The sequence below is a fragment of the Mus musculus genome, chromosome 9 (assembly GCF_000001635.26).
Source record: "Mus musculus strain C57BL/6J chromosome 9, GRCm38.p6 C57BL/6J".
Taxonomy (NCBI): domain Eukaryota; kingdom Metazoa; phylum Chordata; class Mammalia; order Rodentia; family Muridae; genus Mus; species Mus musculus.
In genome coordinates, this window is record NC_000075.6 from 113,809,933 (window position 1) to 113,831,429 (window position 21,497).

General features: G+C 40.1%; 1 protein-coding gene across 33 annotated transcripts in view; it reads left to right on the top strand.

Moving 5' to 3' along the window:
• Positions 1–21,497, top strand: part of Clasp2 (CLIP associating protein 2) — a 179,621-nt gene that overhangs the window by 69,856 nt on the left and 88,268 nt on the right. For 26 of the 33 annotated variants that reach the window (XR_379881.4, XM_006512384.4, XM_006512385.4 and 23 more), the window contains one exon: positions 3,210–3,356. Coding sequence is in view for 31 of the 33 variants with exons in the window: in XM_006512384.4 (XP_006512447.1) it covers positions 3,210–3,356 (147 nt within the window). In the remaining 2 variants the exon portion in view is untranslated. Of the gene's footprint in view, positions 1–606; positions 2,835–3,209; positions 3,357–21,497 lie in introns of those variants that run through there. The other 7 variants (NM_001286601.1, NM_001286600.1, NM_001286602.1 and 4 more) reach the window with 3 other exon arrangements.

The window sequence follows — 21,497 nt, forward strand, 5'->3', positions numbered from 1 at the left end:
TCAAAGAATAACACATGTTAAATTATTTTAAAATGCAAAAATGGTTCTTGGTACTTCAGTATACAGGAAGCTGAATTCTCATATTTATAAAATATGTACAAAATATAAATTATTTCCTATTATATCTGTTTTTAAATTTCTAAATCCCTCTATATTTATTTGATCTAATGTTTCTATAGTTTTTCTTTCTTTCATTTTTAATTATACATTTACTCTTTTAGTTTTTACCCTAGACCAGGAATTGGCAAATTGTTGCTTATGGGCAAATCCTGGCTATCCATGACACTGAAGCAAAGCCACACCCACTTCTTTACAGTTTGTGTGTTGTTTTGTTGTTATCATGTCATAATTGAGCAATTGCACAAAAGGATATTTGTGTATAGATCTTAAAGCCTATATTTGCCATGTGGCCCTTTTTATTACAAAGAGAAATTGACCAACCTCTGCTATAGAAGACTGGCTCGTACATGATTATTAGATGATCTTAGTAGGTGGGCTATCAGACTGCATCCTCACAATTTCAGATGCAGCACAATGGGCTCATACCCAAGAATTGGAATTTAGGGGCCTGTCAAGATGGCTCTGCAGGTGAAGGTGCTACTAAGCGTGATGTCCTGAGTTCAGTCTCTTGGACCAATATGACCTCCATATGAATGCCATTGCACATGGGTACAAATACATAAATCATAGGTGTGATAATCATTTAAAGTGCATCTCCAACAGACGTCAGGCGATGCTAAGCTTTTATCTGAGTACTACATTTTGAGGAACTCTGCCATAGATATTAAATTAGTAAATGGAGCTGTGATTTCCTGTGGTCTCAAGTAAATTACGTGTTGAACATCCCTTACCTGAAATGCTTGGGACCAGGAATGTTTTCAGATTTTTGTCTTTTTTTGCGTTTAGAGTATTTTTATGAATCTGTTTAGCTGAACATTGCTAATCCCCTAATTCAAAATACAAAGTGGTATCATATCTGAAACTTAGCATTGTGTTATGAAGAAGCACTGAATTTTCCAACAGTTCCTAGTTTTGATTTTTAGAGATGCTTGACCTGTCATTTGTGTGCTACTTGCCAATAATGTTGAAATCCATGAAGCCCTTTAACTTACCCTTAAGAGCGCAGCTTTATAATAACTACAAACTCTCAGCAAACGAAATGTCTGAGGGCAGTGGGATGAATGGGCACCAGTAAGCTGTGATACATTCCTACCAGAAAGCCGTAAGGAGCAGAGTGAACCTTCCAGTAATATCTTCTTATCTAGTGAAGAGAGATTAGACGCCACAGTGGATACTGTACTTCTCTCCTGTGTGAGGATTCAGGACTGACTGGTTTAGTTAGAGGTTCTGAGAGTGCTTGTAAGAGCCAAGGCGAAGGCAGTCTTTACAGCTGGGTACTGATCATACTAATACATTGGCTTTGTGAAAATTTATTATTTGTTTCTTGGAATTTGTATGCTTAGCTTTGTTATAATTTTTTTTAAATCCTAGTAGCTTGAGAATGTTAAGAGTTAATTTTTTAAATGGTAAGGACACTTAGACTTTTCAGCTTGTATGTATAGGATGAGAACACGGTTTCCATGGGAACTTCTGCCTCCTCTTTCAGTGCCTGACTTTCTGTAAGATTTTTGTGTCTGTTCTGTCATGTGTGTGTGTGTGTGTGTGTGTCTTTAAGAGTTAACAAAAAAAAAGTTTATTTTGAATTGTTCTGATTTCTTAACAGAGTGATTATATATAAAGCACAAGTTTTAAGCTCATTAATTTCTCCATACTGGCTTCCTAATGGTGTTATGATAAAGGGATGTTTTATTTAAGCTAGAAGAATTTGAGGGTGGGAGGTTGAGGGTAGAAGAGATGTTAACAAAACATTTGCTGAAACAGAATGTAATTTTAGATTATTTATTTATTTTTCCCATTAACAATCTTAAATTTTTTGGGGTCTTGCCTTTGTCCCTATCTAATAGTTATATTGGTGGTGAGTCTTCATGTATTCAGAATGAGTGGGCATTTGTAGAGTGAGAACAGAAGGGACAGGAAGAAAATTGTCACATATTGATCTGAAGTCTGTGGTAAAGCTGCTTCTCTGCCTCACCCATCTTGTTTGCCATGGTTGGTTTGCGCAGGGTCCTAGAGAAAACGGTTTGTCAGCAGAGTGCATGGCATCTGTCTTGTGAGTGGAGGAGGGAGAAGTTGACTGGAGGCTGTGGGCTTGTATGTGAGGAGAGGATAGCAGTGTCACCGTGCATACTCCGGAAGGAGCCTCCGAGTCACTTAAGAGAAGAGACTGCTTGCTTTCATTTCTGTTGCTACCGTAGGCAGCACATTGTGAGGTTACATACAGAGTTAATTATGTACAGCAGCGAGCCCTGCTGTTACCATGCTTTCTGATGCAGTAGCACCCAGCACCGTAATTACTGCCTAAAACCTAATGTCCTATTTATATGGATTTTCATATGTAGTAAGAAAAATCAAATCTAGATTTATAAACCTCTAGTATGAAATGCTTTTACATTTTTTATAGAGGATACATTGTAAGTGCATAGAGGATTTTTTAGATGCATGGAGAATTTTTACCTTTCATGAGGCAGGAGCTGCCATAAGATGATGTCACCTTGCAGCTGATTGGCTGTTGCAGCACCTAGGGCAGGGAAGAGAAAGAAAAATGCCGGCACAAACCTCAGTGGTGGTTCTGTGGTTGTTTCTATCTGTTTCTGATAGAATCTTTGATTAGTATCAAATTTACTGTATTTGGCCATGTGAACTATTAGGAGCTATTCTAGGGTGAGGGAAATTCGGAGGAATGAGGCGGCTGATTTGCAAACGGATCTGTGATTGTAAGTTGCAGAATCTGGGTATAGGAATAAGGCAGGGCGTGCTGGAGATTGACTATGGGAGGGGCTGGCAGAAAATGCTTCTATGAGCAGCAAAAAAGAGATGCTTTGACTGCTCTCAAGTTAATATGCTTGCTTTAATGTTTTGACTCTGTATGTGGGAAATGTGACAATATGCCATTTTTATTTTAAATCACAGAGGTTATTTTATATGGTGTTAACCAATATATAAATATTTATTCAAAGTGTCTTTATTTTTTTATTGTGTATCTTACCTAAATAATTATTTTATTCATATCTTTTATTTATTTTGAGTCATAATGGAAAATGGAAAAAGCTTGCTTCCTTAAGTATTTATTTTCTTACGCTTTTGTGCAGATAAAAGCTTTGATGATGAGGAATCAGTGGATGGAAATAGGCCGTCGTCAGCTGCTTCAGCCTTCAAGGTTCCTGCACCTAAAACACCTGGGAATCCTGTCAGCAGTGCAAGAAAGCCTGGCTCAGCAGGTGGCCCTAAGGTTGGAGGTAATGCAAATGCATTTCAGGTCAATGTGCATGCTTCATGCATTGTGATGCTCAGTGCTTCAGAGCAGTGTGCTATTCATGACTGCAGCAGAAATGCAGGGCTGGAGAGAGTGTTGCAGCATAGAAAGTGTCTGCCTTCTAGAACATGACTATTATAGATCGTTACTTCCGATAGGAACATGTATGAATTTGTGTTTTCCGTGGGTACTTTCGTTTCAGATGCCAGTTTTTTAAAGGAAAGATTCAAAGAAGTAGTGTTTTTGGAGTGTGTCTTTTAAAGGGAGTGGTATTTCAGGACTGTGTCATTTTTGGGTATTGTAGCTGTCACAGCTTTGAAGTGCAGAAATGTAGAGTATGATTTCACAGTTGTCTAGGTGTAATAAATACTCCAGTATTTAAAATGGTTGAAGACACTGAGTAGCTTGTCACAACAGGAATTGGCTGATGGTGATCAAGTAAACCTGCTTCAGGTAATGGTATCTGGGTTTGATGATAACAAATAAGAAAGTGGGGAAGCAGGTTTTACGCAGTGGTGCAGCACATCCTGAGCTTTTTAGAACTGTTCTAGCTTGGCCTTAATTTTTCTTAATGGTATTTTTTTTTTCATATACACAGTAGGATCCATGAATATCTACCTGGTGTGAGTTTCTGCAGGATCTGTCTGTCAGAATAAGTCTGTAAGAACAAATACCTATTTGAATTCTAGAGGTCACTCATCTTAAAATACTGACATGTGTGTGCAGTTGCACATACACACAATATCTTGCAAATGTTTTGTTTATAGTAATTGATGTGAAAGTGAAGGTCTTGACAATTTTTGTGTTTTATCTTTTTGTCTGTGATAGTTGATTAGTGACAAAAAGGAAAGGAAAATAAAAACTGTATTCCTACTATGATGGTTCTGAAAGAAGCTGTGTTCTAATTCGGCACATCCAAACATGTTTCCTAAATCATATGATTAAAAATATAGGGGTGCTTCTCTCTCGCTCGCTCTCTGTATCTCTGTCTGTCTGTCTCTGTCTGTCTGTCTGTCTGTCTCTCTCTCTCTCTCTCTGTAAAAAAAGGTTTCTTTATGTAGCCCTGGCTGGCTCACACTAGCTGTGTAGACTAGACTGGCCTTAAACTCACAGAGGTCACCTGCCTCTGCTTCTGGAGTGCTAGTACTGAAGATGAGCAGCACCGGTGTGACTCGTTTTACCTTTCTGTAACTCTTACATAGCATATAATTAGAAAGTATGGTAGCTGTTTTTATGTTGTTTTGCAACCCAGAAGTGTGTTGTGCAGTATAAGTACTATAGCACAGGGTGCTCTGTTACACAGCCTGGTCCTCAGGAAGATGCATGTGCTCGTCTGTGGTTTCTTCTCTAACAAGTAGCAGTATTCATTCGTTACAGGGGAGGTTTTTCCTGATCTTTAATTACAGAATTACAGAATTCTAACGTGATAATTCCACAAAACCTTTGCTAAAAATAAACTATAATAAAAATGTATGAATTACACTATCTGTGTATTATTTGGCATAATATTTAACATCCCTATGAATCTCGACTAGTGGTTTATAATTAGTTCTGGTTTTATGAGTTAATTCTGGAGTAATTTATTTGCCACAGGCCATATGGTTCTCTGATATGAGAAGGTTTTTCTTGAAGGACTGACTTAATCCCCTTAGCCTGCAGTTGGCAGTCTGCAGTCCTTGTAGGTAGGATAGTGTGAGGTAGGCATGTATCATCCTCCTAGATAGGGACTCTCCCTACTCTTCTTTCTCTTCTTTTTCCTCTTCTTACTCTTCAGCAATCACAGATTCATTCTTGTTTCTCTTGTTATCGATGCCCACTTGATTGTCTGTTTGGTTGCGTGACCCAGGCTGACCTCCAAATCATAATTTAATGTGCGTGAGTTACAAGCTTGAACTGCCATGCCAGGCGGCTGTTCTAAGAAACACGTGCCTGGCCAGAGGATACTGATGCTCTGAAATTAATGCATTCTTGGCTATCAGTCTTTCTTTTAAAACTTACCTATAGATAGACGTTCTGGTGTTGGCAGACATGTTGAGTTTTAAATTAGCTGTAGGGAGTTTTCTTAGAGTCACTGCATCATTTGTATTGGAAGGAACCTTGGCCCTCACGGAACTCTGCATAGTAATCCAGATGGTGCCAGCTCCAGTGTCTGAGGACACGAACAGGCTGTAGTAGATACAGTCACAAACAGAAGTCACATACACTAGCTCTAGTGTGTAGTTATTTCCACACATACCTGTATTTTCTTAAGAAGACAAAATTGGCACTACTTGTATTATATCATTTTGTATACTTTTTCTACTTATTATTTTATGCTGTTTTATTATGGTTTTAAATTAGCTAAAATTTTTTTAAATTAAATTAGTAAATTAGTTAAAATTCATGTTTAGATACTTGGATTGCCTTTAGTTTTTTTCTGCAGGTATAAACTATGTTGTCATTCCTTCATGTATATCTTTTAGCATATCTCCATTGTCCTCCTATGGCTAAGTTCTTTATTGATGTTGTTATTTATTTATTTATTTATTTATTATTTTTTAGTGGCCATGTAATGCCTTGCAGGTGCCTGTTACTGAAGCATTCCACAATGCCTCTGATTTTTGAGGGCAGTAGAAGAAAAGGACTTGTGGCAAACAAAAGAAATATAAATAAGTCTAATTACCACCAGTCTCTTCCTGTCCCTCAGGCTTCTTCTGAAGCCCAAGCTGGCCGGCCCTGAACTTTCTATCCCTCTTCCTCAGCCTTACAGCTGTGCTCCACTTGCTGACTCACTGGGGTGAGTTTCTGAAGTTCACTGGATGAGAAGACAAGGAAATTTAAGTTGTTTTTGTTTTTAATTCGGCAGAGTTCCCCAAAAGGATCATAAACCTTGATGTGGATAAAGTGGTTCTTAAGGAATGTTAGGTTCTTGCTCTCTTGATCCCTGTTTCTCCCCTCTCTTCTGCACCTCTTCTGAAATGTTATTGCTTATATTCTTTTCATTTAAGAGCTTAGTGCTTTATTCTCTTAGTTTAATTGATAAACAGCATTGAGTCTGCAGAAATAAAGTAACTTACATAGAGTTGAATATTTAATAAGCCAGAAAAGTATAACAGTTATCTTTCTGTTGCTGCCACACACTTATTTTTGTGGATAAATAGGGTTTTGCTGGCCCTGTGCCCCGATGTTCAACAATAACCAACAGTGACTAAATAGTGACCAATAGTGACCAAATGTGTTGTTTTGGGGCTTAGCAAGTAGGACTCCAACAGGACACAGGAAGAAAAATCTGTGACTTTTACTTTGTAAATGTAAAGATCTTTAAGTATTTTCTTGTTGAAATGTATCCTTCTTGGTATCTTTTAGTTTGGGGTTGTTTCTTTTTAATGGTTGCCTGGAGCCCAGGCTAGCCATCAGCTTGATACGTAGCCAAGGCTGACCTGGAAAGCCTGACCTTCCTGCATACAGTACTCATGCCTGGCTTCGAGACTGCCTTCTTAAAGTTTATTTCCTGACTTACAGTGTCTCTATTCGTGTACCAGTTGCTTTGGCTACTGTTTGTTTTGAAAATAAGAAAAGGATTGGATGATGGTGCAATTTTATTGTTTATAATTAGCTTTGGATTTTGAGGTTAATAACTTGTCTTTGAGACATAACTGAACAAATCCTGTTTTCAAAAGTCCTTTGTCTTTTCTTGCTTAGTCCCTCAGGTAAGCCAAGTGTTTGTGTTGTTTTCCTTTAACATCAAAGACTACATTGAAATTGCTTTAAGCACACAAATCTCAGCACTCCATAGGTGGGAGTCCATCCTGAGCACAGCACAGCAAGGCCAGCCTGGAACTGCCTCAATAAGTAAATGGTAGCCTTAGCTTTCAATTCTCTTTATTAGGAAGTACCAGCATCTCAAAATCTGCAGCACCCACTCCTCCTCACGAAGTTTGTCTGTCTGCCTGTCTAATCTATCTATCTATCTATCTATCTATCTATCTATCTATCTATCTATCTATCTATCTATCTATCTGCTTGTTTGTTATAAAATGTTCTGCCTATATGTATGCCTGTATGCCAGAAGAGGACACCAGACCTCATTACAGATGGTTATGTGCCAGTGGCCTGCCTGGAGTGAAAAAGTTCCGAGGAAAGGCAGAGATGGGATATGGAGTCAGCAGTGAGGTTGAAATTGATCTTTCACGATTCTTCTTTTGTCTAAAACTCTTTGCTATTCTAAGGCTGAAAGCTGCTGGCTTCTGGTAATAAACTCTTTCTGTTAGCAGCAAGGGAATTAAGAAGAAAAAAAGCTTTAATTTGTAGTGCTCAAGGAACTCTTGATGGACAGGTGAGAGGCTTGAACTTGTTAACTTTTCCTGTACCAGAGAAAAAAGAAAAGGAAAGAAAGAAATTCATTTACTAAGAATACGCACATGTATTCTGGTTGGGCCTGACTACCTGTCTCAATCAACTCCACAAGAATTCATACATGCTTGCATACATACACACATACTTCCATCCGTACATATAGACAAATAAACATATACATATATACATTTAGTGGATGGAGCTGAGCCCCAAATACCACACACACACACACACACACACACACACACACACACACACACACACGTTTGGATGGATGGATGGGGCAGAGCTCACAAGCCATCGCTTTATTTCTTCCCTGGCCTTTTTATAGACAAAAGTTCTTAGAAAATCACCTCATAGGTAAAATGTTACCCAAAAGGGGTTATGAAGGATGTTGATAGTTAAGTTCAAAGCAGCAGTTCAGTCTGTAAGCTCACTATAAGTTCAAAGCAACAGTTTCACATGGCCTTGCTTTATCATAGTGTACACCTGTGCTTTATTCGTAGACCTGACCTAGAATGAATATTTTAACTTGATCACACATTTGTCCCAAGCCTATTTCTTTTTAGTGTCATTGTGAAAGCTCATTGTATTCCTTATTATACACCCTTTACTTACTATTCTATGAAATGGGCACATTCTGTTTTTGATTCTAACTTTATTATATCTTTCTGGCAAAATAACTAAAACCATTTCTTAAAACTTTCTTCCTAAAATTATTTGAATCAAATTAGGTATTCTATAAATCATTAATTCATCTAAACAGTCTTAATTCATGAAAGCTCATCTTTATGTTGATCTGCAGGAAATTTGCTCAATAGAGTGGGTAATGCCCACAGTCTTTAGGCTATGTAATAATGACAGGAAAAGCATGTCAGCTGCAGGAGGCAGTCCTGAGATGAAGTCTCTTTGGATGTTGCCTCTCAGGGAACGTCCACCACTGGCCATGCAGAAATGGTGAGCCACCTCCAGGAAAGTCACCTGCTACCTTAGCCTCTCCTAGATGGCTTATGACAGTTATGAGCTGCCATGTGATTGCTAGGACTTGGGCTCAGACCCTCTGGAAGAACAGCCACTAACCTCTGAGCCATCTGTCCAGGCCTCCTCTGGTCATTTCTAATACCCACTCGCTACAGATGCTGCTGATCATCCCCTCTCCCCAGCACAGAAGCAGGGGAATTGCTTCTTCTTTTAAATAATAAGCATAACAGGATTCACGCTTACTTAATTTCAAAGCATATGTTGTTGATTATAATGCAGAAGTTTACTAGTAGATCTCCATGTCCTTGTGATGTAGCTCAGTTGGTGGAATACTTGCTTCACATGCATGAAGATATAAACGTAATAAATTCAGTCCTCCTGTAACCCTGACTCTCAGGAAGTTTCAGAAGTTCAGGTTACGTTTTATGTTTCAGGCCAGACTGGGCTGAGACCCTGTTGACAAAGAAACATCCAACAGAAAACCCAAATACCCTTTCTGTATGTGTGCTTGGGTTTTATTTTCCTTCTTTATTCCTTCCTTGATGATGGGGAAAGATCAGTTTGACTCAGAGATTTTAGCACTAATGAGATCTGAAGGACGTTCTGACCTCATGTTCATAGATGGAACCTCAGAGTTGCCTGCTTTCCCCAAGATAGACAGTTGTAACCGGGATGCGATGAGAATGTGGGGACGTGCCACTGTCAGACTTCCTTTTGCACACTTTCTAGGTCATTTCCTAAAGAAAAGTTCACACATACACTTCTTACTTTTTGTCTCAAATAGAGGTTTTTTATTAAGTTTGGAACTTAGTGATCAGCCAGTCACCATTCCAACTTAAAATCTTGATGAACTTCCAGTCTATGCGTGTATATCAAAAAGTTCCCTGATACCCTGATACCTTCAAGGTAAAGGTAATTTGAGAAAATAACAGGTTATTGTAAGTAGCAGGTTGCCTGTTTTGTCACCATGTGGAAGAATGAATAGGTTTTACTCTGGTTACTTTTTTGATGTTAGAAGTTTTGTTTTGTTTTGTTTTGTTTTGTTCCTATGAAAAACTTAAACTGTCAAGACATTTCTTTGTACAAAATTTATTTTTTTGAGGCACTCAGAATGTCTAGGAAAAAAGATGACAGTTTTGTTGATATTTGAGTATGTGGGTTGAAGACCCATTCTCTACCTGTAAGTTATTCTTCCCATCTGCGTTTGCCTGTGGAGCTTCTCTGTGCCCCACTCCATGCTGTGTCCTGAAAGCCCTGTAAAAAGAGATCAAGTCAAGGTCATATTTTTGAGACAGGGTCTATTGTGTCCTAGGTTGGCCTTGAACTGGCTGTGTATCTGAGGATCATCTTAAAATTCTGATCCTTTTGCCTTCAAACACTCTAAGCGCTAGGACTGCAGGTGCATGCCACTGCACCCAGCTGAGGATGATGGGACCTAGGGCTCTGCATGCTAGGCAGTACCTCCACCAACAAACTGTACCTCCAGCCTCCAGCTTAAGGTTTTAAACTTAGAAAGACACTAGAGTGCCTGCTCATGACCTCGTGACCCAGAGATTGTTACTGGTAGCATTTGAGTCCTTCTATGCTGAACTTCTCTGTTCTTTTTGATGGGAAATGATGTGTTAGAACATTGTAAAGCTTTATAGACACAAATCTATTCTAGTTCTGCCTTAGAAAGATAAACATATCTTTAAGAAAAACTGCCTGTGTGAGACTTTCTTAGCCTCATTGTAGTTGATCCATGTAAATAGAAGTTTATAATAATGGCTGCAATCCCAAGCTTATATTTATATTTGTGTACATCCTAATGAAGTTGAATTCTTGAATATTATTTTTATAATGTGCATATTCTGAATTAATTTTTTTCCTTTCAACTTAGTCTTTTTAAAAAAATTTTTATGTTGCTTGCCAATGATAAAAACTTGAACACATTGTTTCATTTTAAATATAAAAATCATGGCAATTCCTACAATAAACAATATAATTAAATTTGAGGGGCTGGAGAGAGATGCTCAGCAGTTAAGAGCGTGAACTGCTCTTGAAGAGCAACCATATTTGGTTCTCAGCATTCACACTGGGCTGTTCACAAGTACCTGTAACATCCAATGCCTCCAGTCCCTGAGGAGGGCCCTTGCACACATTTGTACACACTCATACACTACATACAGTTTTAAATAGTCTTTCAAAACCTTGAATACTGTCTTGCCTCAGTAGTGTCACCAGTCTGAAATAACTGCTGTGTGTTCTCTGTCCTTCTGTGGTGTCAGTCCTTTTTATTATGTAGGTCCTAAAATTAGATTCTCTCTTCATTAATGAATATATTTTTCAGTATTAAGAATGGAAGCTGTTGCCTCCACTTCAATATCTTTTCTTAGACTGTTTCTGCTACTTTAACAGTATGCCTTAGACTGGATAATTTATAGAGAGTAGAGACTTACTTTCTCTCTCTCCCTTTTTTTTTCTTTCTCTTTTTTGTTTTTTTTTTGAGACAGGGTTTCTCTGTGTGGCCCTGTCTGTCCTGGAACTCACTCTGTAGACAAGGCTGGCCTCGAACTCAGAAATCCGCCTGCCTTTGCCTCCCGAGTGCTGGGATTAAAGGCGTGTGCCACCACGCCCGGCTAGTCTTACTTTCTCTTTTAAAGGGATATTGAATTTGCTACTGGCATGTGCTGAAGGTCTTCTGCTGTAGGTTACACCACATGCCAACAGTGTCCAGGTCTCTTTCCCTCTTATAAAGGGAAGTCTCATCAAAGCAGCTTACCTTGCCCCTTCTCCCAAAGGCCATCTCTTAAAGACCGTAGTCTGAATGTGGGGAACACAGTAGGCATCTGCACATATCTCGGCCTCAAACTTTGCCCAACTTGATTTTCCATAATTTTTATTACAAAGAATTTTTACATGTAGCACAGTTGGTAAATAGTAAACACTTATCACTTGTATGTATAACCAGTAATTCCCCATATTCCTTTGTCTTGTCTTCAGATAGATTTTCACAGCTATGCTTTTGTGTACAAAAACATGACATGACATTTCACCCCTAGTTATTAATATGCATCTCTTTAGAGTTAGAAAGCATGCTCAATTATGACCACAGTATGATTGTTGAACATAAGAAACTTTTGTGATATTATCTAAAATAGTCACATAACCAATTATATCTCTGGGACATTGATATTTTAAAGCCTTACAGTTGTCTTTTGCATTGCCCCAAGTATTTTCTGACTTCTATGTGATGTTATTTCATTTGTTTCTATAGCCTTTTTATTTTATAAAAATTGACTTCTAACATACATGCCTAGCTCTCTCCAAGTGTCCTACGAAAATTCCAAAGTAGCGTTAGCTTTGCCTTCAGAGCGAGGATGTGTTTGTTCTCTCTCAGATAGCTGGTGACTTCATTCCAGGCGAGTTTGCCTTTTCCTTTACAGTGTCTTATCTGACTGTAGTTAGATGCCTTTTAAAGTCTTGTATATGTGCTCTGAGCTTGCCCACTGCTTTGCTGTTCTTTCCTGCAATGGCTGTGTATTCTGTTGAATTTCTATTGCTGCTTATGGTTCTTTTCCTCTTAATGTTTGGACTTTGTTTTTCAGTCAGTTACTTTTATCATCAGAAAAGCTTCTTTCTTCACTTTCTTTTTTATTCTGTCTGTGTAGATGCTATTTTGGATTTTCCTGCATGATGTGTATTCTGCGTTTGGAATGAAGCTTTGCTCATTTAAACTGGCCCTCTTCTGTTGGTCTGTGGAAATGCATAGCTACATGCAGTGCCAGAGTTCTCCTTCTGCATCTGGAATGATCATTTTATCTCTCTGGAGCCTTTTTGTTTCTTCTTTTCCTTTGCCCACCAATCTTTGGAGGGTACTTCCACCTTTTAATCACCACTTAATTATGGTCTTGGGGGACACCTTCAGCAGATCCTGAGTTGCCTCTGGTGGGCTTAGTCATTTCTGTCCCTTGCTTACTTGTGAATTTCAGCTTGAAATATTTTTCTTCTTCATTATTTTTTTTGTTAGCAAGCTCTGTAGTTTTGTTTACTCTTTTCAGTGTCTATAGATTTATATAGAACATGTACTTGAATATTTGCATTGACTAGATATCTGCATATTCACAGAGTCAGTGTCTACTGTAACTTTTGATGTTGTTTTGCCTCGTTTTTTTTTTTTGTTTGTTTGTTTGTTTGTTTGTTTTTTATGGGAGGACTCATTCTGTAGCCTTGACTGGTCTGGAGCTTGCTGTATAGCTGCCATGACTGCAAACTCACCGAGCTTCACCTGCTTCAGTGCTGGGATTAAAGGCATGGTTCTCAACTGTCATTTTTCTACTTGATAAATGTTTTTTTGTTTTTTTTTTTCAGCTGCATACTCCGTTAGCATCGTTAAATTCTGGGACATTAGTGAATAAGCTGTACTTTCCCCACTTTTTTCACTTTTTGTTATTTGTTTACTTATTCGATAGGTGTCATAGTAATCTTGCCTGTCCTGACTATATAGATCAGGCTTGTCTTGAACTTCTCTGCTCTTACAGCCTCTGCCTCCCTAGTGCTGGGATCACAGGCCTCACGCACTGTGCTTAGCTGAATCCAGGTTTCTTTGCTATGGTTTTTGTGTATGGTTTTGTCTGCCAGTGGTCCATGTGATGCAGACTTGCTCCTTAGGGTGACATTATGAAGAAATGGCATGTAACCTCGAAGAACAGGGCCCAGTGTGAGATGTTTAGGTCACTGAGGGTGCTCCTCTTATAAGGGATTAATTTTCATGGCCCACATAAAGAGTAAGCTTGGGCCAAAATCTATCTACATTCATACCTTGCCGCTTTGAGTGCTTCCTTTGTCTGCACAGCTTTCTTCCCGATGTTCCCAGTCTCAGGCATGTTGTCAAATTAGTAGAAAATAAACAGATACAGTTGTCATATTTAAATATTTTGTAAATGTATAGGTGCATTTTGAACTTTCCATTTTATTCTTTACTTGATCTATCCCTGCACCACAACTCATTAATCACAATTATTTTAGTTCTTAAGATTTTACATTTGATAGATAATATATTCAATTTCTTTTCTGCAGGACTTTCTGAATAGTTCTTGACTTACTGCTCATCTAAGTAGTTTTTAGTCAGTTTGGAAAATCCCCTTTTTTGAGCCTGGTTATTACTGCTGTACATGGGCAGACTGGACATCTATATGGTGACAGGTTTTCCTGTCATGAATATAAAGTTTATCTTTGTTTATTTGTGTGCTTTAAATGGCCAATACCTTTTTGTATTACTGTGATAAAACACCATGATCAGAAGCAAGCTGGGGAGGGAAGGATTTATTTTAGCTTAAAACTCCATCCCTGAGGGAAGTCAGAGCATCAACCTAAGCAGAGAGAAGGAACCGGAGACAGGAGCTGATGCAGAGGGTAAGAAGTGCAACTTGCTGGCCGTCCTCATGGCTTGCTCAGCCTGCTTTCTTATGGCTTCCAGGACCACCACCACCAACAACAATGGGCTGAGCTCCTCTACTTCAATCGCTATGAAAATTTCCTACTAATTCACCTTCAACCCCATCCTGTAGAGGCTTTTCCTCTTAGGCCCATCTAGCTTTTGTTTTAGGTCGACATAAACTCGACAGTGCGCCCTTTGTTTCTACTGTAGGTTGACTTGGTTGGTTTATTCCTAGGCGCTCCAAAGTATGTTTTTTATTAAACTTTGTATGTTTTCAACTTTAAGTTTGTAAACCTACCACTGTTGCAGGATCTCAGGACCTGTTGCTATGTCTTCTTTTTCATTTCTGATTTTGTTAATTAGGATGCTGTCCCTGTGCCCTCTAGTTAGTCTGGCTAAGGGTTTGTTGATTTTCTCAAAGAACCAGCTCCTGGTTTGGTTGATTCTTTGAATAGTTCTTTTTGTTTCCACTTGGTTGATTTCAGCCCTGAGTTTGATTATTTCCTGCTGTCTACTCCTCTTGGGTGAATTTACTTCCTTTCATTCTAGAGCTTCTAGGTGTGCTGTCAGACTGCTAGTGTATGCTCTCTCTAGTTTCTTTTTGGAGGCACTCAGGGCTCTGAGTTTTCCTCTTACCACTGCTTTCATTGTGTCCCATAAGTTTGGGTATGTTGTGCTTCATTTTCATTAAACTCTAAAAAGTCTTTAATCTCTTTATTTCTTCCTTGACCAAGGTAACATTGAGTATAGTGTTGTTCAGTTTCCACATGAATGTTGGCTTTCTATTATTTATGCTGTTATTGAAGATCAGCCTTAGTCCATGGTGATCTGATAGGATGCATGGGATAATTTCAATATCATCTTTTCTTTCTTTTTCCCCTCCCCTCCCCTCCCCTCCCCTCCCCTCCCCTCCCCTCCCCTCCCCTCCCCTCCCCTCCCCTCCCCTCCCCTCCCCTCTCCTTCCCTCCGCTCTCTTTTTGTCTTCTCTCTCTGACACAGGATTTCTTTGTGTGGCCCTGGCTGCCCTGGAACTTGATTTGTAGATGAGGCTGGTCTCGATCTCAGAGATCAGCCTGCTTCTGCTCCCTTGGAATGCTGGGATTAAAGTCATGAGCCACCACACCTGGCAATTTAAAAAAAAAAAACAAACCTATGTTTATGTGCATGCAGGTAGGCGTGTGTGTATGTGTGTGTCCCTCTCCCTGTCCCCGTCATCGTTAGGAACAGACTCACCTCCTTTGAGACAATCTGTTATTGGTCTAGAGCTTAACATTTTCCCCTCTCCAACTTCTCCCAGGTCCTCCCCAAAACCACACTCCTCCTCTCTCTCATTAGATTAAAACCAGGCACCTAAAAAATAATAAAACAAAACCAAACAACCCAGAATAGAACAAAACAAACGGTAAAGCCAGAGAAAACGCACAAGAAACACATACAGACACTGAGACACACATATTTCCCCACATAGAAAATCCATGAAAACAATCTTGGGAATCATAATATCTAAGCAAGTGATCTGTAAAGTTAAACAACCAAAACAAAACAAAAACAAGCAAACAAAAACTTAGACAAAGCATTGTGAGCCCCCCCCTAAACAAAACAAAACAACAACAAAACCTAAAAATACCACTGAATTGATTTTGTGTTAGCCATCTACTGCTGAGCAAGAGGCCTGCCCCTAAGTGTGGTTTGCATACCCAATGAGAAGACCAACTTTCCCTTTGTGAGAGATTATCAATTGGAGATAGCTTCTCCATTGGGCATGGGGTTCATGTCCACTTCTCCTCACAGTACTAGCATCCTATCTGGCCATGACTTGGGTAGCCTCTGTGTCTGTTGCCTCAGTTTCTATAAGTGTGTATGTATGTTAGTCCTGCTGTATCTAGAAGGCCTTGTTTCTATGGTATCTTACATCTCTACTGCCTCATATAATCTTTCTGCTCTTTCTGCTTCCTTCTTTGCAGAGTTCCCTGAGCTCTGAGAGGAGGGATTTCATGGAGGCATCCCATTTAGGATGAGTGTTCCAGGGTTTCTCACTCTCTGAACATTGTCTAGTTGTGGTTCTCTGTATTCCCATCTACTGCAGGAAGAATCTTCTCTGACGTAGCAAAACACTGCTCTGTGAGTGCAGCGAAACGTTCCGAGTCATGCATGCTGTGCTCCTTTAGCAGAACAGTAGTACTTGACTTCCCCCTCGGTCCACGGCCTGTCTAGTCTCAGGCCGTAGCCACTAGGGCAGTGTCGGGCACGGGTGGGCCTTAATTCCAGTCAAGTAGTGCTTGGTTACTCCTGCAACTTTTGTGTCATTATAGTACAAATATGTGTTGCAGGCAGGGCGCCATTGTAGACTGAAGGGTCTGCAGCCGTGTTGATACTTACTTTTCTCTTCTGATAACAGGCATCACAATGTTCAGTAGGTACCATGAGCGCTAGTCAGTGGGGCTGCAGGCTCTAGATCAGTGGTTCTCAAATCTCCTAATACAGTTCCTTATATTATGGTGATCCCTGACCTAACCTAACCTAACCTAACCCAACCATAACATTATTTCATTGCTACTTCATAACTACATACTTCATAACTGCAATTTTGCTACTGTTATGAATCATAATGTAAATATCTGATAAACTACCCTAAAGGGGTCACGAACCATTGCTCTATACAGTCCCCAGCTTGACTTCTCCATGTCATGTGAGTTATATAAGTGTTGTATTCAGCAGTCCGGCCTTACAATAAGTTTGTGGAGAGCAACTAATAACCTTGGCAATTATCTGGGTTGTTTGGAGGTTTTTATGAGGCCCCCTCAGCCAACAACTAATTAGCTGTAACCCATTCCTGGCACTGGAAGTTTCATTTGGTGGTGAGAGATGTCTAGTTGGGACTTTATATATCATGTTATTTGCTGATTCTAGCTTAGATTTCTTTCATTTTATATATACATATAAGCTTCTACTGAATTAGGTTTCCATACAACCTCTCAAATTACCCTTACTTTTAGCTGTCGCTCTCCATATCCCCTCTTCTCTTATTCCTTCCCTCTCCCCACATGAGCCTCTTGTTTTAGTTCCCCACCCCAGTTTTAGTCTACGCCCCCATCCTGAGGAGGGCCTTTTCTGCATCTAACCTCTAGTTACACAGACTGTAGCTTGCTTATCAAACACATGTAAGTGAGCTCCTATCATATTTGTCTTTTGGGGCATGAGCTACCTTACGCGGGATGATTTTTTTTCTAGCTCTATCCATTTACCTGTGAAGTTCATGATTTTTTAAAAAAAATTCTGAGTAATAACTCATTGTGTAAATGTATCATATTTTCTTTATCCATTCCTCCACTGACAGGCATGTAGAGTGCTTCCAATTTCTAACTATTATGAATAGAGCAGCAATGAACATGGTTGTGCAAGTGTCTCTGTGGTAGGATATAAAGTCCTTTGGGCCCAAGAGTGCTATCATAGTTAGGGTTTTCATTGCTGTGATGAGATACTGTCTTAGTTTCGGTTTTATTGCTATGAAGAGACACCACGACCAGGGCACGTGTACTCTCATTAAGTACAGTATTTAAATGGGGCTGGCTTACAGTTCAGCAGTTTAGTCTATTATTGCATGGTGAGAAACATGGCAGCATGCAAGTAGACGAGGAATACTGGAATAGGAGCTGAGAGTTCTACATCTTCATCAGGCAGACAGCAGAAAGAGAGACCACCACACTAGGTCTAGGAGACCTTATAGTATAGCCCCACGGTGACACACTTCCTCCAAGAAGGCCACAGCTACTCCAACAAAGTCACACCTCCTAATAGACACATGAGTCTATGGGGGCCATTCGTATTCAAACTGTCACAGACACCATGTCAAGGCAATTCTTATTAAAAAAAGAAAAAGCATTTAACTGGGAGCTTGCTTACAGTTTCAGAGGTTGAGTCTGTTACGGTAGGAAGCACAATGGCAGGCATGCAGGCATGGTGTTGGAAAAGTAGCCGTAGCTGTATTCTTTTCCACAGGCAACAGAGAGGAGGGGCGGGGAGAGACAGAGAAACAGAGACATACAGTTATACATTGGGTCTAGTTTCGGCTTTCGAAACCTCAGAGTCCACTCCTAGTAACATGGGGGCAGGAATGCAGGCATGATGTTGGAGAAGTAGCTGAGATCTGTCTTTTCAATTTCTGTAATCTCTACAGACCCAAATCATGCTATTTTTATAGAGCATTTAGTACAGATTGTGTATTCCTTATCCAAATGCTGGAACCAGTGTTGCTTTTGTATTGTAACGTTTTTAGTTTAAGTTTTTGAATGTGTACATATGCATAATGGGATATTTTGGGAATAGGTCTAAAGTCTAAATGTAAACTTCATCCAAGTGTTGTAGATACTTTTTTTTCCTTTCCATTTTTTATTAGGTATTTAGCTCATTTACATTTCCAATGCTATACCAAAAGTCCCCCATACCCACCCACCCCCAATCCCCTACCCACCCACTCCCCCTTTTTGGCCCTGGCGTTCCCCTGTACTGGGGCATATAAAGTTTGCGTGTCCAATGGGCCTCTCTTTCCAGTGATGGCCGACTAGGCCATGATCTGGAGATGGTGTCGCGTATCTCAAACAAGCTGGTTTATGATCGGCACTGCATGGCTCAGCACTGCGTGGCATGAAGCTTTTCACTTGCGGCACCACAGTGCTGCTGGCGTTAGTCGCTTTTCTCTTTACTCTGACCAAGTATCTGACAAGAGGCAATACAGGGGCATTTTGTTTAACTTAGAATTTGAGGGATGCATCCTATCCTTGTGTGGAAGACCTGATGGCCGGACAGTAAGGCAGCGAGCGTTACACTGTGTCAGCAGTCAGGGCGTGCAGGACGCTGGTGTTCAGCCAGCTGCTGTAGCTGTCCTCTGCTACTCTGTGGGTTCTCCTTTCTTCCACCCTTCACCACCATTCTTCACCCTGTCAACCCCTAACACTGGATAGGAGAGACAAAAGGATAGAGGGGGAAGGAGGGACTCCCTGAGTAAAGCCGGGGTTGCCAAGGGGGCACTGCTATCCTTAGAGTACTTCCTGCTGGTTAGGGGTGTCGAGGCAAGTCATAGTAAGCTGTTGGGGATGACCTGAAGCAGCCCCACATCCTATACCCGGGATTAAATCAAAACATATTCTTAGTAAGTTTTACATGTCTGTGTTTTTTTTTTTTTTTAAGATTCCGAAGCTCCAAATTTGTCACTATATTTCTCCATTTCTGTTTAAAGCCGTTAATTTTGCTGTGTGTAGGAAACTATAAACAAACATTTTCTATGGAGTAAGCACTGTTGGGTCAGTGGCCAAGGTTTTCAGAATACTTTTCCTGCTCAATTCTAGTATTTATCAGTTTTGATAGTATCTACAGCTTTTTCATTTCCTGTAGAATTATGAGGGTGTTCCAATGCAAAACTTCTGCTGGCTTCCATTCTGATGTTAACATATTCTAAAACTTATAGGCTGATTTATTTAACAGTCTCAGTTTTTCCTATAACCCCATGTCTCCCGGCTGCTGCTGTTCCTTTACTGAAAACAAATGACTGTGTTTCCCCCGAATGAAGCACCAAGTATTTTGATATCAGAGATATGGCTTGATTGATGATATTAGCATGGTATACATAAGAATCAGTATTGGTCATATCCCTTACCCACTCATCCATAGATGGTGTTCTTGCCTTTAATGGTCTAATGTTTTTACATTCAGTATTCAAATTTTCAAACGCCAAGGTCTCTATGAACATCTGCCTTGCATCAAGGTCTGCTACAGCTTTGTTTGTAGCTGAGACTATTCTTTGTTTAAAAAAACAAAAAACAAACAAACAAAAAAAATTCTCAGTGCGCCTTCTCCAGAGCTTTGTGCGATCTTTGTAGATGGGGTGGACCCTTTCCTGGGCCTCTCAGCTTTGTCCCGAGCTCTTAAAGCCACTGTGTGACATTGTTTTATAGAAGTGTGATCAAATTGAATGTGGTTTTGTGTATCAGAGCACCACCCTTCCTCCAGCAAGTGGTCTTTTGCTGTATTCACTCCCCTCACTGTTTTGCTGTTCAGCATTCATGGCTTCTTCTCTCTGCCATGTTAACCAATGCAACGTGGACCGTCCTCTAGGACAGCTGTCGCTCATCCCTTCCGGTTTTGGAGAATAATTCTATTTTGAGTAGTACAGTTATTTAGAGTCTGTTTCACACAAGGTGAGTTTATTCCATATGATATCATAGACTTTTTAAAATGCCTTAGATGTATCATTTCTGTAGGATGCCATCCTATCTTATCATAACTATATTCCACACCGTTAGCAGGCCTATGATCTATGACTTCTGTGAAAGCTGATGGTGATCTTGTAACCCAGGGCCACCCTCCTCCCACTCTTGTGGCAAGGTTGGTTTTGAGAGTAACCTTTTCTTTCGAAATGGGCTGTGTCATCAGATTGTTTCCTATTTTAGCCATTCTTTCTTTCTCAGGCCCCTCCATTTCCACCCACATTTTTCTGACTGCTCAGCCATTCTTCTATCCTTGTTTGAAACATAAGATACGAAGAAGAAAAAGACAAAACAGAAAACCTCTCTGGTAGAAAAGCAGGGATATCTGATTGTTAGCAGCTATAATAAACTTTTTGCTGGTCCTTTGGAAAAAAAAATCCATCCCTTCCTTCCCTGTTGCAGGAGATATTAAAACATGAACTGGCACATTCCCGCGCCCCGTGCTATGCTTTTGCCCTGGTGGCCTATCGGCCACACACTGTGGGCAATGGCCGGCCTGGTTTTATCTCGCAGAGACTAACTCAGAACTCCACAACCTTTCCACCCAGCTCCCTAGGTTCCCACTGGTGGGTCATTACTACGCCAGCACCATGCTTCAAATTCCCCCACGGCCTTTGTGGTGCACATCTGGCTCTCTTGAACCTAGATGAGCCGCTGCGTGAAGGAAAATGCAACACAAACTTAGTTCAGAGTGGTAACTCAATCTCTGAGCACAACAACTAAAGCCTAATCTTATGAGCCTCATTAAAACATGATTCCTCCGGTGGGGAATCCTTGCAGATCCACCACGACACCTGGAAACTCTAGCAGCTCCATCTTACCCTTATGCTGTCCTATTCTTTCCTCTCTTCCTCCATCCAACCTGGATGTCCCGCCTACTCGCACAGTGATTGGCTCCTTCATTTATTAGGGAATTGGAGCAGCACCAGACCCATCCACACCACTTCCCTACCATTTTCTATTCTTTTATTTTCTTTTTTTTTTCAGATCTTTACTTCTTTTTTTTTTTTAATTTTTTTTAAATTAGGTATTTTCTTCCTTTACATTTCCAATGCTATCCCAAAAGTTCCCCATTCCCTACCCACCCACTCCCACTTCTTGGCCCTGGTGTTCCCCTGTACTGAGG